General features: G+C 37.1%; 2 protein-coding genes across 2 annotated transcripts; one reads left to right on the top strand and one right to left on the bottom strand.

Moving 5' to 3' along the window:
* Window positions 1-35: 35 nt before the first annotated feature.
* On the bottom strand, window positions 36-3,134 carry LOC133707729 (uncharacterized). The gene is made up of 11 exons (XM_062133212.1): window positions 2,985-3,134; window positions 2,397-2,510; window positions 2,162-2,280; window positions 2,006-2,052; window positions 1,839-1,939; window positions 1,499-1,586; window positions 1,277-1,385; window positions 941-1,103; window positions 712-783; window positions 472-585; window positions 36-391 (listed from the first exon to the last, which is right to left on the bottom strand). Exons 1-11 carry the CDS (start codon window positions 3,084-3,086, stop codon window positions 284-286), a joined length of 1,137 nt encoding a protein of 378 aa, XP_061989196.1. The 5' UTR covers window positions 3,087-3,134; the 3' UTR covers window positions 36-283.
* An 8,851-nt stretch (window positions 3,135-11,985) lies between these two features.
* LOC133710182 (two-component response regulator ARR5-like) lies at window positions 11,986-13,425 on the top strand. Its single transcript, XM_062136192.1, has 4 exons — window positions 11,986-12,333; window positions 12,426-12,505; window positions 12,583-12,731; window positions 12,876-13,425. The coding sequence occupies exons 1-4, from the start codon at window positions 12,177-12,179 to the stop codon at window positions 13,207-13,209; spliced, it is 720 nt and encodes a 239-aa protein (XP_061992176.1). The 5' UTR covers window positions 11,986-12,176; the 3' UTR covers window positions 13,210-13,425.
* The last annotated feature ends 422 nt before the right edge of the window (window positions 13,426-13,847 follow it).

Here is a 13,847-nt window from a genome sequence, read left to right as displayed (position 1 = left end):
AACGACACCGTTTGCTTAACGTTAAGCGAAACAAAGCACGGTAGATACTTGGCATTTTATTACATCAGCAACTCGGTTGGCTTCCAATTGCAAACCTCAAAAGGAGCTAAATAGTATATACATCAGGGACTGAATATGTAGTCCATGTCGATCAATAGTGAGTCTGTGTCTCTGTGGCCATGAAATTGATGCCGCAACAATTTCAATTCTGCAATGTTTTGAGCAAGAAATGCAGCGACGCATTTGAAAAAAGCAAATGATCTTCAAAAAGATGTGTGTAGTTTTAGGCAGACCACTTTGACATTCCGTAGAGGAAGCAATTCGAGTAGCAAGGGATGACGAGAGCACTGTTTTCTACCACCATCGGTTGCCTGAATGGATTTAATTGAATCTGCATGATAGAGAGCACGAATTAAGAAGTTGTGGTTCAATGGGATGCTATAAAAGGTCTTAAGTAATGTAAACACACACCGGAATGTTTAGAGGACAGCCAGTGACACTGCTAATGCAACGAGCTCCAAGATGACAAGCTTCTTCACAGTAATCGGAAAAAACTGATGGTATATTCATATCCTTTATCAGCTCCTGAAACACTCATATAAGCAACCAAGGAAATTTCAGCTCTGTATACAAGGTTGACTTAGTTCACTTGGACATATAGACACACACGTGAGAGAGAGACAGAGACAGATTCAACATAAACAAACATACAATTGTTGGTAACCAGCTTGAATAAGCAGCAATGCCGGCATTTGGAGCAATTACTATATGAGGAGATGAATCCTGCCCGCATAAGATTAACCATGAGAAACGGCAAAACGGAAACCAATAAGGTAAATGCACCTTACCTTAGATCACAAGTGATGGATAGAATATAATGGAGAAAAGATATGATCCTTTTGCATGAATGTGTTGTAGAAAGAGAAAGATAGTACACGACCTTAGCTATATCTGTGTAACGTTCATGATAAAGTCCCCTCCTAAGTTGCAATGTAACAGCTGAAGTTTCATTAGTATGTACATCACTCTCAATTGAGGATTTACAAACGCAATCTCTATCAAGGCAATGAGCATAATTGCAGAGCTCGATCCTCTCACCATCCCTATATGCTCAAGAAAACACCAGGAATTAAAAACATACTTGGATATAATCTAGTCTTCTCCACAGGAGACAGATAACACAGCAAACGGCCCTTGTTTTATCTTGATTAGGGAAAGTTCAATGCAAAATAAATCAAGGAGTCATATGCAAAACCATTCAAAGTGTACAACCTACCTATCTTGTGGAATTGAAGGTCCAATAAGATCTATATGCACATCCATGTTAGGGAAAAGTGCATGCAGCTCCGAGAAGACAGAAAGCTGAAGAAGCTCTTTCTCAGGGCCTGTGAAAATTCAGTTCATATAACTGTAAATTTTTTAGGGAATATGACTATGATAATAGACCATTAATATCAAACCAGCTAACATGCTCCTACTGTTAAAGGCAACACAGTACCAAGATAGTGTATGTGCAATTTGCCATTGATTCCAGGTCTCCAGCTTCCTGAACCAGCTACTTGAGTGGCATAGTAAATTGTAAGAGGCTGAAATAAGAAGGCAGATGATTATTGTTGTGATACATATCAGCATGTCAAAAAAAAAACAGTTATACAACATTTGAATCAAGTCATGGATTTGGAAGGGAGAGAAACTTAAATGAGATTCCCATTGTGGAATTTATACAACATTTCTTTTCTTAGATGCATACTGCTAAATATCTGTACAGGCTACATGCATACATGTAAAGCTTGAATTTCAGATTTTATTTAATTGACAGTCTGACACAGATATCATACCCAGTGAAGAAGCAAAGCAACAGGTGAATACAGTGGGATGGATCTCCACTCATAGTACTCCTTCCAACTGGTTAAATGCTTTGAAAGCATGAATATAGGTTCTGCATATATATGTTTTAACATCAGCTTTTAATCCATCACAAAGAGCCAGACGCAAAAGATGATACCATTACATGGGCAGAGGGTGTTTGAGAGATCCCAAGCGTTATTTAACCTGCCAATGGAAGAGCATATATGGCCAAAATTAGAACATGGAAAACCAACTAATATGAGAAATTTAGATGTATCAGGCAGATAAATGAATTATGAATACAAAAAGAAACCTTGAACGATCAAAGGACATAACTGGTTCCCCGCAACAACATTCATACAACCACATTCCCATTTGATGGACCCCTCTTTTTCTCAAGAATGAACACCTTGTCTCCTGCTTTTCACAAACCTAACATGATCATCCCAAAAGAAACATCAGTTTTACTAGTAACAATGACACAGTAAAAGAAGCTAAAAGAAAAGAACCATTCAATGTCCTCTATTACTGAGACAATTTTTTATTACCTGAACTGTAGCTTCTTCAGAAAAAGTGAAAGGAAACTCGTTCAAGATATCTATCTGCACCATCTGTTCTTCTAACCTTTCGCACTCTTCTTTATGATCACGCCAATGCAAAATCTAAACGATACAGTCAGAAACTAATTTAAGTTCAAGAGAAAAACATCTCAACTATAATTGGATAAAAATGTCTTCTTGTAAACAATATTAGAATAGCACTGGGGTTGAGCTAGATTAGGAGACTCAAGACTTATGGCACTCGAGAGCAACCCAACATCTAATAGTACAAAGCTCTAATTGCAGTAGTAATATGACGTATGTACTAATACTAAAACCCTCATAAACCCATTATCAGAAATTTCCTTCTTTTCTCTGATATCAAGCCAATCAACACTAGAAAGTAACACCTTTCTCCCTCCTACTATTTCACACACCATTTCTGATCAAAATAAGACTAACCCAGTTGCTATATTCAATGAAAGATAAAACCTTTGCTGAAATCAGAGACAGAGAAAATTTCAAGCATATGGGTTCTGCATTAAAACTGAGTTACTAATTGAAACAAGAAATAGCCATAGAAATTAAAAGCTGCACCTGATGAGATACAGAGCAATAAGCAACGGCTTCACAACGACCGCACCGCCGTGTTGGTGGGCCAGTGCACCGAGTCCCGAGTCCTTTCCCGGCACACCTCATCGTTCTCAGTTTGCTTTCTTCTTCACTTACCTCCGTTTGAACTTGGACTAGTTTATACAGAGGAGCAATGATGGGCCTAACCAAGTCTCTACCCATATTTGTAAACTAGGCCCGCCTATGGATGAGGTTGAAGCCCATTTAACTGACTATGAATCTGGGCCCATATTCAACTTTTCCCGTTACCTCCATTTCCACTTTCATCAACAAATCTTTTCTTCTTTACGGAAGGAGATAGTAGATACCCTATTTTGTATGCATGAACAATTTGATAACAGATTCTTAGTGAACAAAAGTTCCACCCTGCAAAGTGAAGTTCTTTTATGTATAAGCTACGCACTGCTTGGAGTCTTTACATGAATAGTATCGGTGATTCGGTGGTGAATTTCACATCTTATTTTTTATAGGGTCATTGACCTAAAGCACCAAAATTATCTCACTTATCACATTAACAAATTTTTATTCCCACTAACTTAATTTAAAGTAAAATAACAATTCTGCCCTCAATCTAATTAAATAACTATTATCATGCCCTTCTCTCTCATCCAGTCATCCCTTCAATTCTCTCTCTCTCTCTCTCGAAGTCCGACTGCGTTGTGGTAGGGTCGGACCGAAACCGGGTCGGGTTCCTGGCCCAGCTTCTGTTCCACAATTTGATGGAGGTCCGAGTCAACTCGGCCGCGTTGATCAAGAACCTCCACCCACTACGTCGTAATTGACTTGAATATATTGAATTCAATTGTGTTTTTGAATTAGAAGTATGCGAATCACGTGACAGATAGATGGATCACATGGGACTTGGTCTATGAGGCGTCCATCTCTTCACGTCTCCCAAAGTGGCAGAGCCACATTGGGGCACACTGGGTCCCGTGACCCAGTTAACTTTTATATAAATATAGTAAAAAGCTACTAGAATCACAAACAACTAGCATGGGGTAGTGGGTCTGCCGGTCTGGCATGTTTTTGCTCTATTGAGGTCTAGGGTTCGATTCTAGCTAGCTAGCATCAGTACTTTTTGTTTAAAATTTTCCTAAGTATATTGCTAGCTTGCAGCACTAAAAATTATGAATATTACTATTTTTTTCATGTGGCTTGATATTATAAACTTGACATAATTTTAACAATATTCTTATCTTATATTAATCTTATTTCTAGATTATAAATATTTGTATCAAATTTTGTTTATCGGAATTTTCAGTAGAGTTTTGATATATAAAGTTCTAAGTTTTTTCTTTTCAATTTCTAAAAGTCCTCACCTAGGATGAATTTTTAACTCCGTCACTCGTTATTTTTTAGTGAATTGGAAAACTCTTGTAAAATAAAAAAAACATAGTTGCAACATGTAACGCCTCTCAACTTAATAACAAATTTCTTGTTATTTTCTAAGATTTTTATGTTTTGATATTATTATTTTGTTTTTGTGCCCCAGTAACCCTAAGTTTCTGGCTCCGCCACTGGTCTCACAGTCCAGGTTTGCAACCGACGAAGGGAGAAAAGGTAGAAGACTTGGGTGCCCAGAGGCCAGAGCATTTTCTGGGTGCCCAAATCTTCTTCTTTTTTTTGGGTAAAATCGGAGCATAAGGCCAAAAGGAAAGAAAAAAGAAAAAAGAAATTTTTTTATTAGGGGACAATAGACGTCTATTGAGTGACAATAAATGTTTTAAATTGATATAATCTCCTCCTTTTTTTCCTTAATCAAAGTTTTATTTGTCTAATTTTTAGGAAGATTAGTTTTCATTCCGGCAACCGAAAGGCCTATTGGAGGGGCAATAAACCTATCTGGCCCCATATGAGATCTCCAATAACCTCTTTAAGGACTTCTAGCGAGGTTTCATAAACCTCTATTGCCCTCCAATAAAAGTCTATTGGGGGGCAATAGAGGTTTGTTTATTTGGGGGGGGGGGGGGGGGGGGGAACAATAAACCTTTTTGACGACCTCTTTAGGGGCATTCGACTAGTTTTTTAGAGAAGTTCGGTGGGTGACGGCCGGTGACTAGACTATGGCGAAGTCTTTTATGGTTTCTCTTTCTTTCATTTTCTCTCTCTAACAAAATGGTGAGGGTAAAATAGTCTTAAAAAAATTAAAATAAAACTTAATTGGGTATTAGAGAATACCTTATTAGAGTCTTTATAGGTAAGGGAGAATAAAAAAAATTTAATAGGGTAAGTGGAAAAAAATCTCTATAATTAGGGTAAATTGACAAAACCCTATTTTATAATCATCATGGATAAATACTTATCTATACTAAGTTTGTACGTAAAATTCTAACCAAATACTTAATTATTCGCCATTGTATTAGCTGTTTATAGCTTAATATTATAATGCTCAATAGTTCATTACCTTCCTTAAACGCCATTTGAGTGAATGGATTCTTTGTCCTAATCTTGATAGATGTATGGACAATAAACCTTTTTGACGACCTCTTTAGGGGCATCCGACTAGTTTTTTAGAGAAGTTCGGTGGGTGACGGCCGGTGACTAGACTATGGCGAAGTCTTTTATGGTTTCTCTTTCTTTCATTTTCTCTCTCTAACAAAATGGTGAGGGTAAAATAGTCTTAAAAAAATTAAAATAAAACTTAATTGGGTATTAGAGAATACCTTATTAGAGTCTTTATAGGTAAGGGAGAATAAAAAAAATTTAATAGGGTAAGTGGAAAAAAATCTCTATAATTAGGGTAAATTGACAAAACCCTATTTTATAATCATCATGGATAAATACTTATCTATACTAAGTTTGTACGTAAAATTCTAACCAAATACTTAATTATTCGCCATTGTATTAGCTGTTTATAGCTTAATATTATAATGCTCAATAGTTCATTACCTTCCTTAAACGCCATTTGAGTGAATGGATTCTTTGTCCTAATCTTGATAGATGTATGGACAATAAACCTTTTTGACGACCTCTTTAGGGGCATCCGACTAGTTTTTTAGAGAAGTTCGGTGGGTGACGGCCGGTGACTAGACTATGGCGAAGTCTTTTATGGTTTCTCTTTCTTTCATTTTCTCTCTCTAACAAAATGGTGAGGGTAAAATAGTCTTAAAAAAATTAAAATAAAACTTAATTGGGTATTAGAGAATACCTTATTAGAGTCTTTATAGGTAAGGGAGAATAAAAAAAATTTAATAGGGTAAGTGGAAAAAAATCTCTATAATTAGGGTAAATTGACAAAACCCTATTTTATAATCATCATGGATAAATACTTATCTATACTAAGTTTGTACGTAAAATTCTAACCAAATACTTAATTATTCGCCATTGTATTAGCTGTTTATAGCTTAATATTATAATGCTCAATAGTTCATTACCTTCCTTAAACGCCATTTGAGTGAATGGATTCTTTGTCCTAATCTTGATAGATGTATAAATATTCCTATATAATATCCCATGACTTGAAATTTCTCCCACTCATATCTTCCAACCTAAGGTTCTTCACTTCTTCTTGTATTTGAAAAGATGAAAGGGGTTCTCATTACCTGTTTGGTAAAGAGAGTCAAATGGTCCAAATGAATTTTATTGCTAGTACAATAAACAACAAGAAAAAAGATGCCCCAAATCACACTCTATTACGAAAAAGTAAGATGCCATATCTTCCAAGAAAAAGAAGGATCATCCACGCGGTGATACCTTTTTTTTTAAACCTTCAAAGTCATATCGTAAGAACATAGTTCTTAACTGTCAAATCACACCCATGCCCATGAATAGCTCCAATACAAAGTAGTATTTTAGAAATGTATATATTTTTATTTTTATTGATGAAAAATTTAATTTCATGGTCTTTCTTTCTTTTACTTAAGTTAAACGAACATACTTTAAATTTAATTTTATATTACACACAATCTTGAGAAAATAACTTCTTTTTTTTTATGAATTAAAAATCACATGATTATTAGTAGAGAGTGGACTTTCTCGTAATCAATCTTAGACTTGAACTAACTGTCTCTCTTTATTTGATAAAGGGTTGGGTCCATGCTCAAACTTGGATTTACAATATTCGAATGATCATATGAACTTCTTTTTTTGTTTTCGACAGACAAAGTAAACAACAACAAAGGCTACAAAGAGCCTCCTTTAAAACAACCTAAATCTAAAATATCATAGTGAAAGGAATTCATAATAGAGATTGGTAGATATCTATTCTAGCTAGCAACTCTAATGGAATGTTTGAGATTTGCAACATAGTCTGTTACAAAATTCGCTTCAACTCCATATATGCTTGAAAGAGATGATGTTGAATTGTGAAGCAAGAAAAGTATTAATTACCACATGAATTAAGCTTAATATATTTGTCGTGATCTAATTTCAGATCATACCTTACTGTCAAAAAAAGAATAAAAATGAGTGAACAAGCATTACCATTACCATGAGACTAAATATACCATATTTTTTACAAATCTACCATACAAGACTAATCGACAATATCATAATATTACTCGGAATTCATGTGAAAAAGACCCGATGAGTGGTATCTGGTAAGAGGATCGGAGGCAACCCCACATTATCGATGGTCTTTTGATAATCATGCAAAGGTGTCGGAGCAATATAAATTAGTGGGCCCTAATTGATGCCCGAAATTGAGATTCTGTTTGACTGAGGTGAAATCCCATCCCTCATATTTTAAATTGGATCTCATTGCAAAAATTAAAAAGAGTTGGTTTTTAGGTGTATGCTTTTCATGATTACAAAGTCAACTAATTCTTAATACACCTCTAGAATTCGATGCGAATACTTATAACCCTTTTTATGTATATATGAGTATGACTAGTTGCTTAGTTTAAGTCTTTGAGAGACTTCAGACCTTAATTAATTAAGTCGTAATGTGTAAATGCATGTATCTCTTCTAAGTGAGCATTTCTAAGTCAAATAGTTCATGAAATTGTATACGAGAAATGCTCTAACCTAATTGCCTAAACCACTTCAAAATTGCATCTCTTTCGGAACAAAACAAGTCAAGGCGAGCCAAGTTCGTGCTTCAGCTTGCAATTGAGTTTATATGAGCGGAATCTGAAAAACTAGTGAATTTTCACACCCAAAATTGATGTGAAATTCACAGATAGTCGCCTCTGATTCCCAACTGTTGTCGAATTTTTCTTTCTCAAGGATTTCAAAAATAACAAGTAGAGCAAGTCCAATCCACGAACCGTTACTATCAGATAGCAGGACTGCCCAACTCGTTCTTTTATTCCTTCTTCTTCTTCTTTCCTTCCTACCTTCTTCTTCTTCACCGCTGTACAACTTAGATGAGTTAATTGAATTGAGATTGAGTTAGATAAAGCATATGAGCTAAACTTGATAAACTTAATAATGGTCTCACGTTGACTCAATTATACTCCGAATGTCGAGACAACTACATTCTCTTGTATATACACATATATTAGCATTTAAGATGACATATATTTTTTTTTTTTGTGAAATTAGATATATACGCGCATTTAAAACGAAGAAATTCAACTTAACTGCATCGTTGGCGTGAATTCCACGAGATGATACGATTTTACCTACGGGTAGTCTTGTATAGCTCTATTGAGGCTCAAAATTTCCGAATAGCTCTGTACTTATGATGAGCAGGAATTTGGTGTGGACGTTAGTCGTCTACGAATATGCCAAGTGAGGCAGTATTGCGAAGAAAGTAATGAGAGTGTTAATTACTCAGTCTAGCTGTGAGTTGATATGTAGTGTTAAGAAAGACGACCGACAATTACCACCAATTATCTATTAATCTTTATATATATATATATGTATAACTTAGCATTTATTTTCACTATATAGATCTTAGTATAGTTTTAGTTTTTGTCAAAATTTAGTATATTAATAAATTCACCCGCACGGCAGCACGAACAAGCAAATGAATGCGAGTCTTTTGTTATTGAACAACGCTCCATAAACACAAAAAGAAGAAATCCAATTCAAACAGAACCCGGTTACATCGTACTCAGCCATCATAATCTTTTGATTCTTTTTGAACATGATACTTTGGGCAGACTAAGGAACCATCGCACCACACTCGACTATAGCTTCCTCATTATCTGCATAAATCTTGCATCACACCGCACGTTAGATGAGAATCAAACATGACAACAATCAAATCCCTTGCTAAAAAATCACGTCACTTATAATCCGCACCATTCCCATTCCCCTTCGCTGTGAAATCCATTCTATTCCGCGATACGTGGTTTTTAATTTTCTGATGAGACTTGACTGACTTCGAGGGGGGATATATGGGAATAGGAAATCAATCTGGGAAACACAATACAAGCGATGATATCCCAGATTTGATCCTCGGTGTCTGAATTTTTTAATTTTGGTAGCAAAAGTCCAAGCATTCAAAAAGAAAAAATCTCGGGTCCTACACCCAGATTATTTTGGGGACTCCAAATCTCCTCAATTCTCTTTCTTGTCTCGTTGTCTTTACACTCTTATTGCCACTTGTCGATAATTTATTTCTTGACACCATGGTCCATATATTCCCATGTCCTTAGCCCACTGATATATTTCCTTCCTAATCCACCCCCCAACCCCCTGTTTTACTGTTTATTCTTCTAGAATTTTGATTTTTTGTATTTGGAAATTGGAACTGAGTGATTTGGTTTGTATATAAATCAGCATATAAGAAAAGTGAACAGACGAGTATGAATTCGAGTTTGTAGAGCTTTTCGTTCGACATTCGCTAAAGAACAGATGATTAAAATAGAATGACAAGTCCTACTCAAGTCATAACTTTGTATTCTTAGTTTTTTTTTTTTTGAAAGGATTTGATTTTATTAGATATTAAATCCATGAATACAGGCCAGAGTCTAACATGTACTTACATAAGAATCCGGTGAAATCCGGAGAACCTATCTAAGCAAATACTAAACTCATTAGAGTTTAAAGGGACGTTCGCCGGAAAGCAAGCCTATAACGAGCAAAAACAACCTCGCTATTCTAAGGCAAAATCATTCATCTAGTCTAATTTGCCGGCACGCCATTGTGGTACAAATAACAACTAGAAACATCTTAGAACAACACATAGAGATTACCCTAACTCTACAAGGCTTGTAACCAGATGTCTAATAGGAGAGACCTAGAAAAATGCTAGCTCCTTCTCCTGAGAGTTGGAGCCAACACCCTTCTCGACCTCATCGGGAGCCAACAACCTCGGCAACAGGTTGGTCTTGCTCTTCTTAACCGAAGCAATTGCAACAAACTCAACCAGCCCAAGCTTGAGCGCGAAACCAGGCTCAAAGAACCAAGCCCAAATCTGAGTAGATGGAGAAGATCCCATCAGCCTAAGTTTAGGCCCAGACCCACAAGCCCAAATCCATACCAGAGTAGACACACCAGCAACCCTCGCCTCCAGTTGCTTGGCCATAGCCGCCGACATCCGCTCTGGCGGTTGGCCCTTCCACCACGCCATCAATCTAGTGTCAATCAGCGAACCACCAAGCCCAGACAAATCTGGGTAGGAAATCCTCTGATCTGCCTGCGGCGTTCAACCGGACAACGAGCACCGATCAAACAATCTGCAGCACTTTCACATATCACGATCTCAATCCAATCCCAACAACTAGAAGCCGGAATCAAGAGACCGAGCCCTCCTCCCTGGTGTCCGCCGACTCTACGCCACTGCCTGCTTGGTTGATGTCCTCAATAGATCGAGTGACTGAACAACAAGCCCATCCCGATCCGTCCTGAAAACCTTCCAGCTAAGATCAAATTCCGAGCCTCGACCAAAATCCAGCCTTCGCACTCTGTAAATCTCTCGACCACGACGAAAAGCCGCGTCAAAGCTAGAGCAGACGACCACCAGAGGCCCGCCGCCGCTCTCTGCACAAACCCTAGAATGGGTACTCTGTTTTCTCTTAACCTATTAACATGTCTTTTTCTATTCTTAGTTTCTTATTATGCATGCATATCATTTATAATGTAATCTTGGTTTCTTATTGTACATGCATATCATTATATCAAAAGGTAATAAAGTTCATAATAATTTACTCTACTCACACAAAATAAAAAAGATATAAATGCCTCGATCATCCGATCATAACATATGGGGTACTTGCTCAATTAAAAAATATGGTATTGATACAAATATACAATTAAATGTGGAAAAAAAATCTCAAAATTAAAGAGTATTGCCGTACAATAATAAATTATTGAATGTAAAATTTATTCTGATTTTGGTGCTCAAATCTAAAGTTTAGACATGTCTCTGTTAGAGATTAAACAATTTTTACACCCGATCACATTATTTTTCTGACGGAAAAGGAAACTTGCCTACCAAAATTGTGGATTTATTCGAGACAAGCAAAAAAAAACTTGCCAAAAATAAAAGAAAAAGGGAACTCGCCAAAAAGAAGTAGTAAAAGAAGAAGAAATTACAGAGCACGAGGTACCACGTGCAGGGAGAGACGGTGGGGAAGAAAGCCAGCCATGGCGCTCTCTCATAGGATTCTTAAAAGAGATTGAGATACCCAACAATAGATGATGCCAACTCTTTCCATTACAAACCAACAAAACCCAGTAAATGTCACCGGCTTTTGCCGCCGGATCGGGACTCGTGCTTCCGTCGTCGTCCGCATAATTCCCGCGTATTATAACGATTTGACGGCGCTGTCCTCCGTTGACTGCCGGTCAACTCCCCCGACCAGTCACTCAGACTAGCACAAACTCCAACATTGACCAAAATCTCGTCCAACATCATCCAGTCAATATATCACTCGCGAGATATCGGGTACTTTTTTTTTTTTTTTTTGGTTTGATTTGAAGATCGCACCAAAGTGGATTTCAGAATCTCAGCGTTTAAAGGCTTGAAATTAAATAAAGTAGATATGGAGATTTGTTAGAGAGAGAAAGATTTGATTTTGCGAAAGAGACCTAATATATTAGAGAGGGAAAAAAACACACAATGTGACGGAGACAGATAGACATTACCTTATTATTACATTTCATATTTCCACATTTCCATCACTAACCGTATAAAACATTGGCGGTAGAAGCTGAGCAAGCCTTTTCTTGTTGCTGCCCTCTCTTCTTCTTCACCTTCATCATCTTCAAGGGTTAAAGCAGCGAAACATAATAGCAATCCCGCTTGTCCGATTCTATTCCGATATGGCCAGGAACGGTGTCGTTTCGTGGCGGAGGAGGTCGGACAAGCTCGAAGGCTTGGATCTTTCCAGTTCCGAAGAAGCTCACGTCCTCGCTGTCGATGACAGCCTCGTCGATCGCAAGGTCATTGAGCGCTTGCTCAGAATCTCCTCTTGCAAAGGTAAAAAAAAAAAACATTTTACATTCTTGGAAAATATTGTGTTATTTGGTTTTATATATGTGTCTGAATTCGAATTTGTTCCGAAATTGCAGTGACCGCTGTGGACAGTGGTATGAGAGCTCTGCAATTCCTAGGTTTAGACGAGGAGAAGAGCACCTCGGTCGGTTTTGATGTAAGTTTTTTTTTTTTTTTTGGTACAAGTTTTTGATAACAAATTTGAATATGAATTTGACCTATTTGTGTGTTCAGGGCTTGAAGGTGGATCTGATTATCACGGATTACTGCATGCCTGGTATGACCGGATATGAACTGCTTAAGAAAATCAAGGAATCCACGACTTTTAAAGAGATTCCGGTTGTGATAATGTCCTCTGAGAACGTTTTGGCGCGCATAGACAGGTATTGTGTTCTAATATAATTTTTTTTTTTTTTAGAAGGTGTTCTAATATAATTCATATCATTTTTTAAAAAAGAAGATTACATTACTTTTCTGAGTTGGTTAAGTTTTATTTAATCTGATTTTCAACTTGGAATTTTTTTTAGGTGTTTGGAAGAAGGGGCAGAAGATTTCATAGTGAAGCCAGTGAAGTTATCGGACGTAAAAAGGCTTAAGGATTACATGACAAAAGACGTCGTTGCCGGAGGAGTAGAAGAGAGTGGGATCAACAAGAGAAAGCTACGAGAACCGTCCGATCAGCCACCGTCTCCGCCGTCAATTTTACCGTCATCTCCAACGTCAGCCCTATCATCACCTTCACCTTCACCGTCACCGTCACCATCACCGCCGCTTTCATCGTCGTCCTCGTTCTCAGCTCCATCGTCGCCCACGTCGCTTGATTCTCCAATCACACGGCTCAAAATGACCAACACTGATTAGATCACCCGACCCGACCCGACCCATACCCTGTGAACTCACTTTTTTTCGGGTCAAAAACCGCAACTACCCGTTTTAACGGTTTTTGTTGAATTTACCACTCTCCTTTTTTTTTTTTTTCCTTTTCCTTTCTGTACTTTTTTTCGTCTGTCTTGATTTTGTTTGTTTGTTGATATGTGACTGTGAGTTACACTCATTAATACTACTGATTACTAATTACATTCATAATCTTCAATTAAAAACGTTGATTTAATTTCTGGGCGGTGCAGTCGCATTCAAAATGTATTCTTAATTACTTAACTCCTCTAAATTTTTGCTTTTGTAATGGACTTTTGAGAATTCACAAGTCTTGTTAGTTATTATATGTGAGAGGACAAAAGGGTAGTGGATTTATGGCATTCTTTTCCTTATGTGTGGGTCAAAAAGTCAAGTGGGTATTTTAAGATTAGGTTTGAACACAAGCTATTTAGGCCAACTAATACATGATTAGAATCTTAAATTGATTTATAGAAAAGGAAGATAAAATAATTTAGAGGGGGTTTAGGTGGATGAATGGGATTGTGAATTGGAGATTGGAGGTGGATGAATGAACCTATGGATGTACAGGTTGTTAAATGGAGATTGGATGGGGATTTTGTTGA

Source organism: Rosa rugosa, chromosome 5, assembly GCF_958449725.1.
Source record: "Rosa rugosa chromosome 5, drRosRugo1.1, whole genome shotgun sequence".
Taxonomy (NCBI): domain Eukaryota; kingdom Viridiplantae; phylum Streptophyta; class Magnoliopsida; order Rosales; family Rosaceae; genus Rosa; species Rosa rugosa.
The sequence above is the reverse complement of the archived record's forward strand: the minus strand, read 5'-3'. Positions and strand labels throughout refer to the sequence as shown.